The sequence below is a fragment of the Odontesthes bonariensis genome, chromosome 11, assembly GCF_027942865.1.
Source record: "Odontesthes bonariensis isolate fOdoBon6 chromosome 11, fOdoBon6.hap1, whole genome shotgun sequence".
In the NCBI taxonomy this organism is placed as follows: domain Eukaryota; kingdom Metazoa; phylum Chordata; class Actinopteri; order Atheriniformes; family Atherinopsidae; genus Odontesthes; species Odontesthes bonariensis.
In genome coordinates, this window is record NC_134516.1 from 2,660,775 (window position 1) to 2,680,314 (window position 19,540).

The following is a 19,540-nucleotide window of genomic DNA, read 5'->3' on the forward strand; positions in this document are numbered from 1 at the left end:
CAGCAGCTGGTTCAGCAGCAGCTGGTTCTGCAGCTGGTTCTGCAGCTGGTGCAGCAGCTGGTTCAGCAGCAGCTGGTTCAGCAGCAGCTGGTTCAGCAGCAGCTGGTTCTGCAGCAGCTGGTTCAGCAGCAGCTGGTTCAGCAGCAGCTGGTTCTGCAGCAGCTGGTTCAGCAGCAGCTGGTGCAGCAGCAGCTGGTTCTGCAGCAGCTGGTTCAGCAGCAGCTGGTTCAGCAGCAGCTGGTTCAGCAGCAGCTGGTTCTGCAGCAGCTGGTTCAGCAGCAGCTGGTTCAGCAGCAGCTGGTTCTGCAGCAGCTGGTTCTGCAGCAGCTGGTTCTGCAGCAGCTGGTTCTGCAGCTGGTTCTGCAGCAGCTGGTTCTGCAGCAGCTGGTTCAGCAGCAGCTGGTTCAGCAGCAGCTGGTTCAGCAGCAGCTGGTTCTGCAGCAGCTGGTTCAGCAGCAGCTGGTTCTGCAGCAGGTTCTGCAGCTGGTTCTGCAGCAGCTGGTTCTGCAGCTGGTTCTGCAGCTGGTTCTGCAGCTGGTTCTGCAGCTGGTTCTGCAGCAGCTGGTTCTGCAGCTGGTTCTGCAGCTGGTTCAGCAGCTGGTTCTGCTGCAGCTGGTTCTGCTGCAGCTGGTTCAGCAGCAGCTGGTTCTGCAGCTGGTTCTGCAGCTGGTTCTGCAGCAGCTGGTTCTGCTGCAGCTGGTTCTGCTGCAGCTGGTTCAGCAGCAGCTGGTTCTGCAGCAGCTGGTTCTGCAGCAGCTGGTTCTGCAGCAGCTGGTTCTGCTGCAGCTGGTTCTGCTGCAGCTGGTTCTGCTGCAGCTGGTTCTGCAGCAGCTGGTTCTGCAGCAGCTGGTTCTGCAGCAGCTGGTTCTGCAGCTGGTTCTGCAGCTGGTTCTGCAGCTGGTTCAGCAGCAGCTGGTTCTGCAGCTGGTTCAGCAGCAGCTGGTTCAGCAGCAGCTGGTTCTGCAGCAGCTGGTTCTGCAGCTGGTTCAGCAGCAGCTGGTTCAGCAGCAGCTGGTTCAGCAGCAGCTGGTTCAGCAGCAGCTGGTTCTGCAGCAGCTGGTTCAGCAGCAGCTGGTTCTGCAGCTGGTTCAGCAGCAGCTGGTTCAGCAGCAGCTGGTTCAGCAGCAGCTGGTTCTGCAGCTGGTTCAGCAGCAGCTGGTTCAGCAGCAGCTGGTTCTGCAGCAGCTGGTTCAGCAGCAGCTGGTTCTGCAGCTGGTTCAGCAGCAGCTGGTTCAGCAGCAGCTGGTTCAGCAGCAGCTGGTTCAGCAGCAGCTGGTTCAGCAGCTGGTTCTGCAGCAGCTGGTTCAGCAGCAGCTGGTTCTGCAGCAGCTGATTCTGCAGCAGCTGGTTCTGCAGCAGCTGGTGCTGCAGCTGGTGCTGCAGCTGGTTCTGCAGCAGCTGGTTCTGCTGCAGCTGGTTCTGCTGCAGCTGGTTCTGCTGCAGCTGGTTCTGCTGCAGCTGGTTCAGCAGCAGCTGGTTCTGCAGCAGCTGGTTCTGCAGCAGCTGGTTCTGCAGCTGGTTCTGCAGCTGGTTCTGCAGCTGGTTCTGCAGCTGGTTCAGCAGCAGCTGGTTCAGCAGCAGCTGGTTCAGCAGCAGCTGGTTCTGCAGCTGGTTCAGCAGCAGCTGGTTCAGCAGCAGCTGGTTCTGCAGCAGCTGGTTCAGCAGCAGCTGGTTCTGCAGCTGGTTCAGCAGCAGCTGGTTCAGCAGCAGCTGGTTCAGCAGCAGCTGGTTCTGCAGCTGGTTCAGCAGCAGCTGGTTCAGCAGCAGCTGGTTCTGCAGCAGCTGGTTCAGCAGCAGCTGGTTCTGCAGCTGGTTCAGCAGCAGCTGGTTCAGCAGCAGCTGGTTCAGCAGCAGCTGGTTCTGCAGCTGGTTCAGCAGCAGCTGGTTCAGCAGCAGCTGGTTCTGCAGCAGCTGGTTCAGCAGCAGCTGGTTCTGCAGCTGGTTCAGCAGCAGCTGGTTCAGCAGCAGCTGGTTCTGCAGCAGCTGATTCTGCAGCAGCTGGTTCAGCAGCAGCTGGTTCTGCAGCAGCTGGTTCTGCAGCAGCTGGTGCTGCAGCTGGTGCTGCAGCTGGTTCTGCAGCAGCTGGTTCTGCAGCAGCTGGTTCAGCAGCAGCTGGTTCAGCAGCAGCTGGTTCAGCAGCTGGTTCTGCAGCAGCTGGTTCTGCAGCTGGTTCAGCAGCTGGTTCAGCAGCAGCTGGTTCTGCAGCAGCTGGTTCTGCAGCTGGTTCAGCAGCTGGTTCTGCAGCAGCTGGTTCTGCAGCAGCTGGTTCAGCAGCAGCAGGTTCAGCAGCAGCTGGTTCTGCAGCAGCTGGTTCTGCAGCAGCTGGTTCTGCAGCAGCTGGTTCTGCAGCAGCTGGTTCAGCAGCAGCTGGTTCTGCAGCAGCTGGTTCAGCAGCAGCTGGTTCTGCAGCTGGTTCAGCAGCTGGTTCTGCAGCAGCTGGTTCTGCAGCAGCTGGTTCAGCAGCTGGTTCTGCAGCAGCTGGTTCAGCAGCAGCTGGTTCAGCAGCAGCTGGTTCAGCAGCAGCTGGTTCTGCAGCTGGTTCTGCAGCTGGTTCTGCAGCTGGTTCTGCAGCTGGTTCTGCAGCAGCTGGTTCTGCAGCTGGTTCTGCAGCTGGTTCTGCAGCAGCTGGTTCTGCAGCAGCTGGTTCTGCTGCAGCTGGTTCTGCTGCAGCTGGTTCTGCTGCAGCTGGTTCAGCAGCAGCTGGTTCTGCAGCTGGTTCAGCAGCAGCTGGTTCAGCAGCAGCTGGTCCTGCAGCAGCTGGTTCAGCAGCAGCTGGTTCAGCAGCAGCTGGTTCTGCAGCAGCTGGTTCTGCAGCTGGTTCTGCAGCTGGTTCTGCTGCAGCTGGTTCTGCAGCTGGTTCAGCAGCTGGTGCAGCAGCTGGTTCTGCTGCAGCTGGTTCTGCTGCAGCTGGTTCAGCTGCAGCTGGTTCTGCAGCAGCTGGTTCTGCAGCAGCTGGTTCAGCAGCAGCTGGTTCAGCAGCAGCTGGTTCTGCAGCAGCTGGTTCTGCAGCAGCTGGTTCTGCAGCAGGTTCTGCTGCAGCTGGTTCTGCAGCTGGTTCAGCAGCAGCTGGTTCAGCAGCAGCTGGTTCAGCAGCAGCTGGTTCAGCAGCAGCTGGTTCAGCAGCAGCTGGTTCTGCAGCAGCTGGTTCTGCAGCAGCTGGTTCTGCAGCAGCTGGTTCTGCAGCAGCTGGTTCTGCAGCAGCTGGTTCTGCAGCAGCTGGTTCTGCAGCAGCTGGTTCTGCAGCAGCTGGTTCTGCAGCTGGTTCTGCAGCTGGTGCAGCAGCAGCTGGTGCAGCAGCAGCTGGTGCAGCAGCAGCTGGTGCTGCAGCAGCTGGTTCTGCAGCAGCTGGTTCAGCAGCAGCTGGTTCAGCAGCAGCTGGTTCTGCAGCAGCTGGTTCAGCAGCAGCTGGTTCTGCAGCAGCTGGTTCTGCAGCAGCTGGTTCTGCAGCAGGTTCAGCAGCAGCTGGTTCAGCAGCAGCTGGTTCTGCAGCAGCTGGTTCTGCAGCAGCTGGTTCTGCAGCAGCTGGTTCTGCAGCAGCTGGTTCTGCAGCAGCTGGTTCTGCAGCTGGTTCTGCAGCTGGTTCAGCAGCAGCTGGTTCAGCAGCAGCTGGTTCTGCAGCAGCTGGTTCTGCAGCAGCTGGTTCTGCAGCTGGTTCAGCAGCAGCTGGTTCTGCAGCTGGTTCAGCAGCAGCTGGTTCAGCAGCAGCTGGTTCTGCAGCAGCTGGTTCTGCAGCAGCTGGTTCTGCAGCAGCTGGTTCTGCAGCAGCTGGTTCTGCAGCAGCTGGTTCTGCAGCTGGTTCTGCAGCAGGTTCTGCTGCAGCTGGTTCTGCAGCTGGTTCAGCAGCAGCTGGTTCAGCAGCAGCTGGTTCTGCAGCAGCTGGTTCTGCAGCAGCTGGTTCTGCAGCAGCTGGTTCTGCAGCAGCTGGTTCTGCAGCAGCTGGTTCTGCAGCTGGTTCTGCAGCTGGTGCAGCAGCAGCTGGTGCAGCAGCAGCTGGTGCAGCAGCAGCTGGTTCTGCAGCAGCTGGTTCTGCAGCAGCTGGTTCAGCAGCAGCTGGTTCAGCAGCAGCTGGTTCTGCAGCAGCTGGTTCAGCAGCAGCTGGTTCTGCAGCAGCTGGTTCTGCAGCAGGTTCAGCAGCAGCTGGTTCAGCAGCAGCTGGTTCTGCAGCAGCTGGTTCTGCAGCAGCTGGTTCTGCAGCAGCTGGTTCTGCAGCAGCTGGTTCTGCAGCTGGTTCTGCAGCTGGTTCAGCAGCAGCTGGTTCTGCAGCAGCTGGTTCTGCAGCAGCTGGTTCTGCAGCAGCTGGTTCTGCAGCTGGTTCAGCAGCAGCTGGTTCTGCAGCAGCTGGTTCTGCAGCAGCTGGTTCTGCAGCAGCTGGTTCTGCAGCAGCTGGTTCAGCAGCAGCTGGTTCTGCAGCAGCTGGTTCAGCAGCAGCTGGTTCAGCAGCAGCTGGTTCAGCAGCAGCTGGTTCTGCAGCAGCTGGTTCTGCAGCAGCTGGTTCAGCAGCAGCTGGTTCAGCAGCAGCTGGTTCAGCAGCAGCTGGTTCAGCAGCAGCTGGTTCAGCAGCAGCTGGTTCTGCAGCAGCTGGTTCTGCAGCAGCTGGTTCTGCAGCTGGTTCAGCAGCAGCTGGTTCTGCAGCTGGTTCTGCAGCTGGTTCTGCAGCAGCTGGTTCTGCAGCAGCTGGTTCTGCAGCTGGTTCTGCAGCAGCTGGTTCTGCAGCTGGTTCTGCAGCTGGTTCTGCAGCAGCTGGTTCTGCAGCAGCTGGTTCAGCAGCAGCTGGTTCAGCAGCAGCTGGTTCTGCTGCAGCTGGTTCTGCAGCAGCTGGTTCTGCTGCAGCTGGTTCTGCTGCAGCTGGTTCAGCAGCAGCTGGTTCAGCAGCAGCTGGTTCTGCAGCAGCTGGTTCAGCAGCAGCTGGTTCTGCAGCTGGTTCAGCAGCAGCTGGTTCAGCAGCAGCTGGTCCTGCAGCAGCTGGTTCAGCAGCAGCTGGTTCAGCAGCAGCTGGTTCTGCAGCAGCTGGTTCTGCAGCAGCTGGTTCTGCAGCTGGTGCAGCAGCAGCTGGTTCAGCAGCAGCTGGTTCAGCAGCAGCTGGTTCAGCAGCAGCTGGTTCAGCAGCAGCTGGTTCAGCAGCTGGTTCTGCAGCAGCTGGTTCTGCAGCTGGTTCAGCAGCTGGTTCAGCAGCAGCTGGTTCTGCAGCAGCTGGTTCTGCAGCTGGTTCAGCAGCAGCTGGTTCAGCAGCAGCAGGTTCAGCAGCAGCTGGTTCTGCAGCAGCTGGTTCTGCAGCAGCTGGTTCAGCAGCTGGTGCAGCAGCTGGTTCAGCAGCAGCTGGTTCTGCAGCAGCTGGTTCAGCAGCAGCTGGTTCAGCAGCAGCTGGTTCAGCAGCAGCTGGTTCAGCAGCAGCTGGTTCTGCAGCAGCTGGTTCTGCAGCTGGTTCAGCAGCAGCTGGTTCTGCAGCAGCTGGTTCTGCAGCTGGTTCAGCAGCAGCTGGTTCAGCAGCAGCAGGTTCAGCAGCAGCTGGTTCTGCAGCAGCTGGTTCTGCAGCAGCTGGTTCAGCAGCAGCTGGTTCTGCAGCAGCTGGTTCAGCAGCAGCTGGTTCTGCAGCTGGTTCAGCAGCTGGTTCTGCAGCAGCTGGTTCTGCAGCAGCTGGTTCTGCAGCTGGTTCAGCAGCAGCTGGTTCAGCAGCAGCTGGTTCAGCAGCAGCTGGTTCAGCAGCAGCTGGTTCTGCAGCAGCTGGTTCTGCAGCTGGTTCTGCAGCTGGTTCTGCAGCTGGTTCTGCAGCTGGTTCTGCAGCTGGTTCTGCAGCTGGTTCTGCAGCAGCTGGTTCTGCAGCAGCTGGTTCTGCTGCAGCTGGTTCTGCTGCAGCTGGTTCTGCTGCAGCTGGTTCAGCAGCAGCTGGTTCAGCAGCAGCTGGTTCTGCAGCAGCTGGTTCAGCAGCAGCTGGTTCTGCAGCTGGTTCAGCAGCAGCTGGTTCAGCAGCAGCTGGTTCAGCAGCAGCTGGTCCTGCAGCAGCTGGTCCTGCAGCAGCTGGTTCAGCAGCAGCTGGTTCTGCAGCTGGTTCTGCAGCTGGTTCTGCTGCAGCTGGTTCTGCAGCTGGTTCAGCAGCTGGTGCAGCAGCTGGTTCTGCTGCAGCTGGTTCTGCTGCAGCTGGTTCAGCTGCAGCTGGTTCTGCAGCAGCTGGTTCAGCAGCAGCTGGTTCAGCAGCAGCTGGTTCTGCAGCAGCTGGTTCTGCAGCAGCTGGTTCTGCAGCAGGTTCTGCTGCAGCTGGTTCAGCAGCAGCTGGTTCAGCAGCAGCTGGTTCAGCAGCAGCTGGTTCTGCAGCAGCTGGTTCTGCAGCAGCTGGTTCTGCAGCAGCTGGTTCTGCAGCTGGTTCTGCAGCAGCTGGTTCTGCAGCAGCTGGTTCTGCAGCAGCTGGTGCAGCAGCAGCTGGTTCTGCAGCAGCTGGTTCTGCAGCAGCTGGTTCAGCAGCAGCTGGTTCAGCAGCAGCTGGTTCTGCAGCAGCTGGTTCAGCAGCAGCTGGTTCAGCAGCAGCTGGTTCTGCAGCAGCTGGTTCTGCAGCAGCTGGTTCTGCAGCAGCTGGTTCTGCAGCAGCTGGTTCTGCAGCTGGTTCTGCAGCTGGTTCAGCAGCAGCTGGTTCAGCAGCAGCTGGTTCTGCAGCAGCTGGTTCTGCAGCAGCTGGTTCTGCAGCAGCTGGTTCTGCAGCTGGTTCAGCAGCAGCTGGTTCAGCAGCAGCTGGTTCTGCTGCAGCTGGTTCTGCAGCAGCTGGTTCAGCAGCAGCTGGTTCAGCAGCAGCTGGTTCAGCAGCAGCTGGTTCTGCAGCAGCTGGTTCTGCAGCAGCTGGTTCTGCAGCAGCTGGTTCTGCAGCAGCTGGTTCTGCAGCAGCTGGTTCTGCAGCTGGTTCAGCAGCAGCTGGTTCTGCAGCTGGTTCTGCAGCTGGTTCTGCAGCAGCTGGTTCTGCAGCAGCTGGTTCTGCAGCAGCTGGTTCTGCAGCAGCTGGTTCTGCAGCAGCTGGTTCTGCAGCAGCTGGTTCTGCAGCAGCTGGTTCTGCAGCAGCTGGTTCTGCAGCTGGTTCAGCAGCAGCTGGTTCTGCAGCTGGTTCTGCAGCTGGTTCTGCAGCTGGTTCTGCAGCAGCTGGTTCTGCAGCAGCTGGTTCAGCAGCAGCTGGTTCAGCAGCAGCTGGTTCTGCTGCAGCTGGTTCTGCAGCAGCTGGTTCTGCTGCAGCTGGTTCTTCTGCAGCTGGTTCAGCAGCAGCTGGTTCAGCAGCAGCTGGTTCTGCAGCAGCTGGTTCAGCAGCAGCTGGTTCTGCAGCTGGTGCAGCAGCTGGTTCAGCAGCAGCTGGTTCAGCAGCAGCTGGTTCAGCAGCAGCTGGTTCTGCAGCAGCTGGTTCTGCAGCAGCTGGTTCTGCTGCAGCTGGTTCTTCTGCAGCTGGTTCAGCAGCAGCTGGTTCAGCAGCAGCTGGTTCTGCAGCAGCTGGTTCAGCAGCAGCTGGTTCTGCTGCAGCTGGTTCAGCAGCAGCTGGTTCAGCAGCAGCTGGTCCTGCAGCAGCTGGTTCAGCAGCAGCTGGTTCAGCAGCAGCTGGTTCTGCAGCTGGTGCAGCAGCTGGTTCAGCAGCAGCTGGTTCAGCAGCAGCTGGTTCTGCAGCAGCTGGTTCTGCAGCAGCTGGTTCTGCAGCAGCTGGTTCTGCAGCTGGTTCTGCAGCTGGTTCAGCAGCAGCTGGTTCAGCAGCAGCTGGTTCAGCAGCAGCTGGTTCAGCAGCAGCTGGTTCTGCAGCAGCTGGTTCAGCAGCAGCTGGTTCTGCAGCAGCTGGTTCAGCAGCAGCTGGTTCTGCAGCAGCTGGTTCAGCAGCAGCTGGTTCTGCAGCAGCTGGTTCTGCAGCAGCTGGTTCAGCAGCAGCTGGTTCAGCAGCAGCTGGTTCAGCAGCAGCTGGTTCAGCAGCAGCTGGTTCAGCAGCAGCTGGTTCAGCAGCAGCTGGTTCTGCAGCTGGTTCAGCAGCAGCTGGTTCTGCAGCTGGTTCTGCAGCTGGTTCTGCAGCTGGTTCTGCAGCTGGTTCTGCAGCAGCTGGTTCTGCAGCTGGTTCTGCAGCTGGTTCTGCAGCTGGTTCTGCAGCTGGTTCTGCAGCTGGTTCTGCAGCAGCTGGTTCTGCTGCAGCTGGTTCTGCAGCAGCTGGTTCTGCAGCAGCTGGTTCTGCAGCTGGTTCTGCAGCTGGTTCAGCAGCTGGTTCTGCAGCAGCTGGTTCAGCAGCAGCTGGTTCAGCAGCAGCTGGTTCAGCAGCAGCTGGTTCAGCAGCAGCTGGTTCTGCAGCAGCTGGTTCAGCAGCAGCTGGTTCAGCAGCAGCTGGTTCTGCAGCAGCTGGTTCTGCAGCAGCTGGTTCTGCAGCAGCTGGTTCTGCAGCAGCTGGTTCTGCAGCTGGTGCTGCAGCTGGTTCTGCAGCAGCTGGTTCAGCAGCAGCTGGTTCAGCAGCAGCTGGTTCTGCAGCTGGTTCTGCAGCAGCTGGTTCTGCAGCTGGTTCAGCAGCAGCTGGTTCTGCAGCAGCTGGTTCTGCAGCTGGTTCAGCAGCTGGTTCTGCAGCAGCTGGTTCTGCAGCAGCTGGTTCAGCAGCAGCAGGTTCAGCAGCAGCTGGTTCTGCAGCAGCTGGTTCTGCAGCAGCTGGTTCAGCAGCAGCTGGTTCTGCAGCAGCTGGTTCAGCAGCAGCTGGTTCTGCAGCTGGTTCTGCAGCAGCTGGTTCTGCAGCAGCTGGTTCAGCAGCTGGTTCTGCAGCAGCTGGTTCTGCAGCTGGTTCTGCAGCTGGTTCAGCAGCAGCTGGTTCTGCAGCAGCTGGTTCAGCAGCAGCTGGTTCTGCAGCTGGTTCTGCAGCAGCTGGTTCTGCAGCAGCTGGTTCTGCAGCAGCTGGTTCAGCAGCAGCTGGTTCAGCAGCAGCTGGTTCTGCAGCAGCTGGTTCTGCAGCAGCTGGTTCTGCAGCAGCTGGTTCTGCAGCAGCTGGTTCTGCAGCTGGTTCAGCAGCAGCTGGTTCAGCAGCAGCTGGTTCAGCAGCAGCTGGTTCAGCAGCAGCTGGTTCTGCAGCAGCTGGTTCTGCAGCAGCTGGTTCTGCAGCTGGTTCTGCAGCTGGTTCTGCAGCTGGTTCTGCTGCAGCTGGTTCTGCAGCAGCTGGTTCTGCAGCAGCTGGTTCTGCAGCAGCTGGTTCTGCAGCAGCTGGTTCAGCAGCAGCAGGTTCTGCTGCAGCTGGTTCAGCAGCAGCTGGTTCAGCAGCAGCTGGTTCTGCAGCAGCTGGTTCTGCAGCAGCTGGTTCTGCAGCAGCTGGTTCTGCAGCAGCTGGTTCTGCAGCAGGTTCAGCAGCAGCTGGTTCAGCAGCAGCTGGTTCAGCAGCAGCTGGTTCTGCAGCAGCTGGTTCTGCAGCAGCTGGTTCTGCAGCAGCTGGTTCTGCAGCAGCTGGTTCTGCAGCTGGTGCAGCAGCAGCTGGTGCAGCAGCAGCTGGTTCAGCAGCAGCTGGTTCTGCAGCAGCTGGTTCTGCAGCAGCTGGTTCAGCAGCAGCTGGTTCAGCAGCAGCTGGTTCTGCAGCAGCTGGTTCTGCAGCAGCTGGTTCAGCAGCAGCTGGTTCTGCAGCTGGTTCTGCAGCTGGTTCTGCAGCAGCTGGTTCAGCAGCAGCTGGTTCAGCAGCAGCTGGTTCTGCAGCAGCTGGTTCTGCAGCAGCTGGTTCTGCAGCAGCTGGTTCAGCAGCAGCTGGTTCAGCAGCAGCTGGTTCAGCAGCAGCTGGTTCAGCAGCAGCTGGTTCTGCAGCAGCTGGTTCTGCAGCTGGTTCTGCAGCTGGTTCTGCAGCAGCTGGTTCAGCAGCAGCTGGTTCTGCAGCTGGTTCTGCAGCTGGTTCTGCAGCAGCTGGTTCTGCAGCAGGTTCAGCAGCAGCTGGTTCAGCAGCAGCTGGTTCTGCAGCAGCTGGTTCTGCAGCAGCTGGTTCAGCAGCAGCTGGTTCTGCAGCAGCTGGTTCAGCAGCAGCTGGTTCAGCAGCAGCTGGTTCAGCAGCAGCTGGTTCTGCAGCTGGTTCTGCAGCTGGTTCTGCAGCAGCTGGTTCTGCAGCAGGTTCAGCAGCAGCTGGTTCAGCAGCAGCTGGTTCTGCAGCAGCTGGTTCTGCAGCAGCTGGTTCAGCAGCAGCTGGTTCAGCAGCAGCTGGTTCTGCAGCAGCTGGTTCAGCAGCAGCTGGTTCTGCAGCTGGTTCTGCAGCTGGTTCTGCAGCAGCTGGTTCTGCAGCAGGTTCAGCAGCAGCTGGTTCAGCAGCAGCTGGTTCTGCAGCTGGTTCTGCAGCTGGTTCTGCAGCAGCTGGTTCTGCAGCAGGTTCAGCAGCAGCTGGTTCTGCAGCAGCTGGTTCTGCAGCAGCTGGTTCTGCAGCAGCTGGTTCTGCAGCAGCTGGTTCAGCAGCTGGTTCTGCAGCAGGTTCTGCAGCTGGTTCTGCAGCTGGTTCTGCAGCAGCTGGTTCTGCAGCTGGTTCTGCAGCTGGTTCTGCAGCTGGTTCTGCAGCAGCTGGTTCAGCAGCTGGTTCTGCTGCAGCTGGTTCTGCTGCAGCTGGTTCAGCAGCAGCTGGTTCTGCAGCTGGTTCTGCTGCACCTGGTTCTGCAGCTGGTTCTGCAGCAGCTGGTTCTGCAGCAGCTGGTTCTGCAGCAGCTGGTTCTGCAGCAGCTGGTTCTGCAGCAGCTGGTTCTGCAGCAGCTGGTTCTGCAGCAGCTGGTGCAGCAGCAGCTGGTTCTGCAGCAGCTGGTTCAGCAGCAGCTGGTTCTGCAGCTGGTTCTGCTGCAGCTGGTTCTGCAGCTGGTTCAGCAGCTGGTTCTGCTGCAGCTGGTTCTGCAGCAGCTGGTTCTGCAGCAGCTGGTGCAGCAGCAGCTGGTTCTGCAGCAGCTGGTGCAGCAGCAGCTGGTTCAGCAGCAGCTGGTTCAGCAGCAGCTGGTTCTGCAGCTGGTTCAGCAGCAGCTGGTTCTGCAGCTGGTTCTGCAGCAGCTGGTTCTGCAGCAGCTGGTTCAGCAGCAGCTGGTTCAGCAGCAGCTGGTCCAGCAGCAGCTGGTTCTGCAGCAGCTGGTTCTGCAGCAGCTGGTTCTGCAGCAGCTGGTTCTGCAGCAGCTGGTTCTGCAGCAGCTGGTTCTGCAGCTGGTTCAGCAGCAGCTGGTTCAGCAGCAGCTGGTTCAGCAGCAGCTGGTTCAGCAGCAGCTGGTTCTGCAGCAGCTGGTTCAGCAGCAGCTGGTTCTGCAGCAGCTGGTTCTGCAGCAGCTGGTTCAGCAGCAGCTGGTTCTGCAGCAGCTGGTTCTGCAGCAGCTGGTTCTGCAGCAGCTGGTTCTGCAGCAGCTGGTTCAGCAGCTGGTTCAGCAGCTGGTTCAGCAGCAGCTGGTTCAGCAGCAGCTGGTTCAGCAGCAGCTGGTTCAGCAGCAGCTGGTTCTGCAGCAGCTGGTTCTGCAGCAGCTGGTTCAGCAGCAGCTGGTTCAGCAGCAGCTGGTTCTGCAGCAGCTGGTTCAGCAGCAGCTGGTTCAGCAGCAGCTGGTTCTGCAGCAGCTGGTTCTGCAGCAGCTGGTTCTGCAGCAGGTTCTGCAGCAGCTGGTTCTGCAGCAGCTGGTTCTGCAGCAGCTGGTTCTGCAGCAGCTGGTTCTGCAGCAGCTGGTTCAGCAGCAGCTGGTTCAGCAGCAGCTGGTTCTGCAGCAGCTGGTTCTGCAGCAGCTGGTTCTGCAGCAGGTTCTGCAGCTGGTTCTGCAGCAGCTGGTTCTGCAGCTGGTTCTGCAGCAGCTGGTTCAGCAGCTGGTTCTGCTGCAGCTGGTTCTGCAGCAGGTTCTGCAGCTGGTTCTGCAGCAGCTGGTTCTGCAGCTGGTTCTGCAGCAGCTGGTTCAGCAGCTGGTTCTGCTGCAGCTGGTTCTGCTGCAGCTGGTTCTGCTGCAGCTGGTTCAGCAGCAGCTGGTTCTGCTGCAGCTGGTTCTGCTGCAGCTGGTTCTGCAGCAGCTGGTTCTGCAGCAGCTGGTTCTGCAGCAGCTGGTTCTGCTGCAGCTGGTTCTGCAGCAGCTGGTTCTCCAGCTGGTTCTGCAGCAGCTGGTTCTGCAGCAGCTGGTTCTGCAGCAGCTGGTTCAGCAGCAGCTGGTTCTGCAGCAGCAGGTTCTGCAGCAGCTGGTTCTGCTGCAGCTGGTTCAGCAGCAGCTGGTTCAGCAGCAGCTGGTTCAGCAGCAGCTGGTTCTGCAGCAGCAGGTTCTGCAGCAGCTGGTTCTGCTGCAGCTGGTTCTGCTGCAGCTGGTTCAGCAGCAGCTGGTTCTGCAGCAGCTGGTTCTGCAGCAGCTGGTTCTGCTGCAGCTGGTTCTGCTGCAGCTGGTTCTGCTGCAGCTGGTTCTGCTGCAGCTGGTTCAGCAGCAGCTGGTTCTGCAGCAGCTGGTTCTGCAGCAGCTGGTTCTGCAGCAGCTGGTTCTGCTGCAGCTGGTTCTGCTGCAGCTGGTTCTGCTGTAGCTGGTTCTGCTGCAGCTGGTTCTGCTGCAGCTGGTTCTGCAGCAGCTGGTTCTGCAGCAGCTGGTTCTGCTGCAGCTGGTTCTGCAGCAGCTGGTTCAGCAGCAGCTGGTTCTGCAGCAGCTGGTTCAGCAGCAGCTGGTCCTGCAGCAGCTGGTTCTGCAGCAGCTGGTTCAGCAGCAGCTGGTTCTGCAGCAGCTGGTGCAGCAGCTGGTTCTGCAGCTGGTTCTGCTGCAGCTGGTTCTGCAGCTGGTTCTGCAGCTGGTTCAGCAGCTGGTGCAGCTGCAGCTGGTTCTGCTGCAGCTGGTTCTGCTGCAGCTGGTTCTGCTGCAGCTGGTTCTGCAGCAGCTGGTTCTGCTGCAGCTGGTTCTGCTGCAGCTGGTTCTGCAGCAGAACCAGCTGCAGCAGAACCAGCTGCTGCAGCTGGTTCTGCTGCAGCAGCTGGTTCAGCAGCAGCTGGTGCAGCAGCAGCTGGTTCTGCAGCAGCTGGTTCAGCAGCAGCTGGTTCTGCAGCAGCTGGTTCTGCTGCAGCTGGTTCTGCAGCAGCTGGTTCTGCTGCAGCTGGTTCTGCAGCAGCTGGTTCTGCTGCAGCTGGTTCTGCAGCAGCTGGTTCTGCAGCAGCTGGTTCAGCAGCAGGTTCAGCAGCTGGTTCTGCAGCTGGTTCAGCAGCTGGTTCAGCAGCTGGTTCAGCAGCTGGTTCAGCAGCTGGTTCAGCAGCAGCTGGTTCTGCAGCAGCTGGTTCAGCAGCAGCTGGTTCAGCAGCTGGTTCAGCAGCAGCTGGTTCAGCAGCAGCTGGTTCAGCAGCAGCTGGTTCTGCAGCAGCTGGTTCAGCAGCTGGTTCAGCAGCAGCTGGTTCTGCAGCAGCTGGTTCAGCAGCTGGTTCTGCAGCAGCTGGTTCTGCAGCAGCTGGTTCAGCAGCTGGTTCAGCAGCAGCAGGTTCTGCAGCAGCTGGTTCTGCAGCAGCAGGTTCTGCAGCAGCAGGTTCTGCAGCAGCAGGTTCTGCAGCAGCTGGTTCTGCAGCAGCAGGTTCTGCAGCAGCTGGTTCTGCAGCAGCAGGTTCTGCAGCAGCTAGTTCTGCAGCTGGTTCTGCAGCTGGTTCTGCAGCAGCTGGTTCTGCAGCTGGTTCTGCAGCAGCTGGTTCTGCTGCAGCTGGTTCTGCTGCAGCTGGTTCTGCTGCAGCTGGTTCTGCAGCAGCAGGTTCTGCAGCTGGTTCTGCAGCAGCTGGTTCTGCAGCAGCTGGTTCTGCTGCAGCTGGTTCTGCTGCAGCTGGTTCTGCTGCAGCTGGTTCTGCAGCTGGTTCTGCAGCTGGTGCAGCAGCAGCTGGTGCAGCAGCAGCTGGTGCTGCAGCAGCTGGTGCAGCAGCAGCTGGTGCAGCAGCAGCTGGTTCTGCAGCAGCTGGTTCTGCAGCAGCTGGTTCTGCAGCAGCTGGTTCTGCAGCAGCTGGTTCAGCAGCTGGTTCTGCAGCAGCTGGTTCTGCAGCAGCTGGTTCAGCAGCTGGTTCAGCAGCAGCTGGTTCTGCAGCAGCTGGTTCTGCAGCAGGTTCTGCAGCTGGTTCTGCAGCTGGTTCTGCAGCAGCTGGTTCTGCAGCAGGTTCTGCAGCTGGTTCTGCAGCTGGTTCTGCAGCTGGTTCTGCAGCTGGTTCTGCAGCTGGTTCTGCAGCAGCTGGTTCAGCAGCAGCTGGTTCTGCAGCAGCTGGTTCTGCAGCAGCTGGTTCTGCTGCAGCTGGTTCTGGAGCAGCTGGTTCTGCTTCAGCTGGTTCTGCAGCAGCTGGTTCTGCTTCAGCTGGTTCTGCAGCAGCTGGTTCAGCAGCAGCTGGTTCTGCTGCAGCTGGTTCTGCAGCAGCTGGTTCTGCTGCAGCTGGTTCTGCAGCAGCTGGTTCTGCTGCAGCTGGTTCTGGAGCAGCTGGTTCTGCAGCAGCTGGTTCTGCAGCAGCTGGTTCAGCAGCAGCTGGTTCTGCTTCAGCTGGTTCTGCAGCAGCTGGTTCAGCAGCAGCTGGTTCTGCTGCAGCTGGTTCTGCAGCAGCTGGTTCTGCTGCAGCTGGTTCTGCAGCAGCTGGTTCTGCTGCAGCTGGTTCTGGAGCAGCTGGTTCTGCAGCAGCTGGTTCTGCAGCAGCTGGTTCTGCTTCAGCTGGTTCTGCAGCAGCTGGTTCTGCTTCAGCTGGTTCTGCAGCAGCTGGTTCAGCAGCAGCTGGTTCTGCTGCAGCTGGTTCTGCAGCAGCTGGTTCTGCTGCAGCTGGTTCTGCAGCAGCTGGTTCTGCTGCAGCTGGTTCTGGAGCAGCTGGTTCTGCAGCAGCTGGTTCTGCAGCAGCTGGTTCTGCAGCAGCTGGTGCTGCAGCAGCAGCTGGTTCTGCAGCAGCAGCTGGTTCTGCAGCAGCTGGTTCTGCAGCAGCTGGTTCTGCAGCAGCTGGTTCTGCAGCAGCTGGTTCTGCAGCAGCTGGTGCAGCAGCAGCTGGTTCTGCAGCAGCTGGTTCTGCAGCAGCTGGTTCTGCAGCAGCTGGTTCTGCAGCAGCTGGTGCAGCAGCAGCTGGTTCTGCAGCAGCTGGTTCTGCAGCAGCTGGTGCAGCAGCAGCTGGTTCTGCAGCAGCTGGTTCTGCAGCAGCTGGTTCTGCAGCAGCTGGTTCTGCAGCAGCTGGTTCTGCAGCAGCTGGTTCTGCAGCAGCTGGTTCTGCAGCTGGTTCTGCAGCTGGTTCTGCAGCAGCTGGTGCAGCAGCAGCTGGTGCAGCAGCAGCTGGTTCTGCAGCAGCTGGTTCTGCAGCAGCTGGTTCAGCAGCAGCTGGTTCTGCAGCAGCTGGTTCTGCAGCAGCTGGTTCTGCAGCAGCTGGTTCTGCAGCAGCTGGTTCTGCAGCAGCTGGTGCAGCAGCAGCTGGTTCTGCAGCAGCTGGTTCTGCAGCAGCTGGTTCTGCAGCAGCTGGTTCTGCAGCAGCTGGTTCAGCAGCAGCTGGTTCTGCAGCAGCTGGTTCTGCAGCAGCTGGTGCAGCAGCAGCTGGTTCTGCAGCAGCTGGTTCTGCAGCAGCTGGTTCAGCAGCAGCTGGTTCAGCAGCTGGTTCTGCAGCAGCTGGTTCTGCAGCCGGTTCTGCAGCTGGTTCAGCAGCATCTGGTTCAGCAGCTGGTTCAGCAGCTGGTTCAGCAGCTGGTTCAGCAGCATCTGGTTCAGCAGCATCTGGTTCAGCAGCAGCTGGTTCAGCAGCAGCTGGTTCAGCAGCAGCTGGTTCTGCAGCAGCTGGTTCAGCAGCTGGTTCTGCAGCAGGTTCAGCAGCTGGTTCAGCAGCTGGTTCTGCAGCTGGTTCATCAGCTGGTTCTGCAGCAGCTGGTTCTGCAGCTGGTTCAGCAGCTGCTTCAGCAGCTGGTTCTGCAGCTGGTTCATCAGCTGGTTCTGCAGCTGGTTCATCAGCTGGTTCTGCAGCTGGTTCATCAGCTGGTTCTGCAGCAGCTGGTTCTGCAGCAGCTGGTTCTGCAGCAGCTGGTTCAGCAGCAGCTGGTTCTGCAGCAGCTGGTTCTGCAGCAGCTGGTTCTGCAGCAGCTGGTTCTGCAGCAGCTGGTTCTGCAGCAGCTGGTTCTGCAGCAGCTGGTTCAGCAGCAGCTGGTTCAGCAGCAGCTGGTTCAGCAGCTGGTTCTGCAGCCGGTTCTGCAGCTGGTTCAGCAGCATCTGGTTCAGCAGCTGGTTCAGCAGCTGGTTCAGCAGCTGGTTCAGCAGCATCTGGTTCAGCAGCTGGTTCAGCAGCATCTGGTTCAGCAGCATCTGGTTCAGCAGCAGCTGGTTCAGCAGCAGCTGGTTCAGCAGCAGCTGGTTCTGCAGCAGCTGGTTCAGCAGCTGGTTCTGCAGCAGGTTCAGCAGCTGGTTCAGCAGCTGGTTCTGCAGCTGGTTCATCAGCTGGTTCTGCAGCAGCTGGTTCTGCAGCTGGTTCAGCAGCTGCTTCAGCAGCTGGTTCAGCAGCTGGTTCTGCAGCTGGTTCTGCAGCTGGTTCTGCAGCCGGTGTTAGATCTGAGCAAACCGCACAGCATGTCGCTAAGCGGCTGAAAGTTGATCTTTCACGTCTCCATCAGACGGGATCCAACAGGAGCTGGTTTAGTCATTATCAATCATTGATAAGCTTCCAAAGACAGTCATTAATATTCAATGAAAGTCTTTAATATCGGGACACCACTGGAAAAAGCCAGCCTGATAACTGTTGGTGTAAACACGTGAATCTGGGACAGATCGGATATTAAAAGAGGAGATAAAATAAAAGGTTGTGGATCTGAGCTCAGAGCTTCAGAAGCAGCATCACAGCACAGAAACACAACGAGGACTTCTCCTTTAAAATAACTCAACAGGACGTATTAAAGCTGGCACAATCAGAGAACCAACCAGAACATTTCTGAAGAAATGTTGATGGGTGCCAATCTGCTGCCCGCCCCATCAACAAAGCCTTTAGTTCAGTTAAAGCTGAGAGTCTTCTGTCACATATAAACTGCAGCCCCTTTCACACTGAGACCCGCTACCTTAGCGGGTCCAAATTGCACCTTCGACCCGCGTCGAGCAATGTGAACGCTTGGCGTGTCGGTGACCCGTGTCGCCTGAAGCTGAGTTCAGGGGGCGTGGCCTAGTGGCAGAGCGTCACACGAAACACATAAAATGCTGGGCGTGTACAATGACGTAGGCACAAGCCATGTGTCGGAGGTAGGGTTAAATACACCTTGAGGACTCGTTTTTGCAATTGTATGCAGTTCATGGAGATGTTATTTTACGGGGTGTGGATGGTGACAACGTGGGATGCCGCCGAAGAACATATGCGGAGAATAGAAGAGCACTATAGTCCCCGAAATGTGGCGGTAAATAACGTCCTCTGCTCGGAGGCTGAGGAGCTCGCGGACCTCCTTGTCTCCCAGTTGGCCATCTTTAAAAATGTCTCCAACTTGATGTAGGCTAAAACAGAGTAAAACTTGTCCTCACCTGTCGCTGTTGTTCTGAATCAGCTGTCCATTCTGTCTTTTAAACTCCTCACGCCACGCCCACGTCCGACCCGCGTCGATTGTGTTCACATCAAACTCGGCAGAAAGACTAGGGTCCGACGCGGGTCGAAAGGCGAGTCGAGTTGACGCGGCAGCCCGGGTCGGCAGTGTGAACGCAACAGCGGACACGCTAAATTCACGGATTAAACGCGGGTTATTCCTCAGTGTGAAGGGGGCTTTTGAATGAGGTCTCTGTGATGTCGTATGGCTGAGTTATGAGGCTCCAAAACAGGCAGTTTTTGGCATTTTTGGCTCGTTAAGTGCTTTTCAATGCATGTGACTCACCTGATGATCTGCTGGCAGGTTGGATGTGTTCGTATCTCATGAGGAACCAGGAGAACCAGGAGAACCAGGAGGACCAGGAGCTGATGGGCAGCCCACAGGTAAGCAGCAGCTGTTCATACCGCACTGAGAGAAGGGAAACTAAAGATACACCCAGAGGGGTCCCAGAGGGTCCCAGAGGGGTCCCAGGGGGGTCCCAGTAAAGACCAGCTGAGACAGCAGCTTTCTGAAGTGGACGGCTGGAAACGGGAGGAGTCACCTTCTCATTTCCCCTCCCACCCTCACCAGCTCCGGCTCATCATCAGTCCGATCAGCAGCGTCTCAGACGGGCTGAGATAGTTCAAAGTGGCACCTGAGCCAGTTCTTCTTCTTCTTCTGTTTCAGGAAGAGGAGACCCTCCCCCTGTTTCCTGCTCAGTTCTTCTTCTGTTACAGGAAGAGGAGACCCTCCCCCTGTTTCCTGCTCAGTTCTTCTTCTTCTGTTTCAGGAAGAGGAGACCCTCCCCCTGTTTCCTGCTCAGTTCTTCTTCTGTTACAGGAAGAGGAGACCCTCCCCCTGTTTCCTGCTCAGTTCTTCTTCTTCTGTTTCAGGAAGAGGAGACCCTCCCCCTGTTTCCTGCTCAGTTCTTCTTCTTCTGTTTCAGGAAGAGGAGACCCTCCCCCTGTTTCCTGCTCAGTTCTTCTTCTTCTGTTTCAGGAAGAGGAGACCCTCCCCCTGTTTCCAGCTCAGTTCTTCTTCTGTTTCAGGAAGAGGAGACCCTCCCCCTGTTTCCTGCTCAGTTCTTCTTCTTCTGTTTCAGGAAGAGGAGACCCTCCCCCTGTTTCCTGCTCAGTTCTTCTTCTTCTGTTTCAGGAAGAGGAGACCCTCCCCCTGTTTCCTGCTCAGTTCTTCTTCTTCTGTTTCAGGAAGAGGAGACCCTCCCCCTGTTTCCTGCTCAGTTCTTCTTCTTCTGTTTCAGGAAGAGGAGACCCTCCCCCTGTTTCCTGCTCAGTTCTTCTTCTTCTGTTTCAGGAAGAGGAGACCCTCCCCCTGTTTCCTGCTCAGTTCTTCTTCTTCTGTTTCAGGAAGAGGAGACCCTCCCCCTGTTTCCTGCTGAGTTCTTCTTCTGTTACAGGAAGAGGAGACCCTCCCCCTGTTTCCTGCTCAGTTCTTCTTCTTCTGTTTCAGGAAGAGGAGACCCTCCCCCTGTTTCCTGCTCAGTTCTTCTTCTGTTTCAGGAAGAGGAGACCCTCCCCCTGTTTCCAGCTCAGTTCTTCTTCTGTTTCAGGAAGAGGAGACCCTCCCCCTGTTTCCTGCTCAGTTCTTCTTCTTCTGTTTCAGGAAGAGGAGACCCTCCCCCTGTTTCCTGCTCAGTTCTTCTTCTTCTGTTTCAGGAAGAGGAGACCCTCCCCCTGTTTCCTGCTCAGTTCTTCTTCTTCTGTTTCAGGAAGAGGAGACCCTCCCCCTGTTTCCTGCTCAGTTCTTCTTCTTCTGTTTCAGGAAGAGGAGACCCTCCCCCTGTTTCCTGCTCAGTTCTTCTTCTTCTGTTTCAGGAAGAGGAGACCCTCCCCCTGTTTCCTGCTCAGTTCTTCTTCTTCTGTTTCAGGAAGAGGAGACCCTCCCCCTGTTTCCTGCTCAGTTCTTCTTCTTCTGTTTCAGGAAGAGGAGACCCTCCCCCTGTTTCCTGCTCAGTTCTTCTTCTTCTGTTTCAGGAAGAGGAGACCCTCCCCCTGTTTCCTGCTCAGTTCTTCTTCTTCTGTTTCAGGAAGAGGAGACCCTCCCCCTGTTTCCTGCTCAGTTCTTCTTCTGTTTCAGGAAGAGGAGACCCTCCCCCTGTTTCCTGCTCA

General features: G+C 58.4%; 1 protein-coding gene across 2 annotated transcripts in view; it reads left to right on the forward strand.

Annotated features, from left to right (window-relative positions):
* The window catches only part of LOC142391297 (uncharacterized), a 36,742-nt gene that overhangs the window by 12,046 nt on the left and 5,156 nt on the right, over positions 1-19,540 (forward strand). For both annotated transcript variants that reach the window (XM_075477068.1, XM_075477069.1), the window contains exon 3: positions 17,736-17,815. In XM_075477068.1, the coding sequence (XP_075333183.1) occupies positions 17,736-17,815 (80 nt within the window). The remainder of the gene's footprint in view (positions 1-17,735; positions 17,816-19,540) is intronic.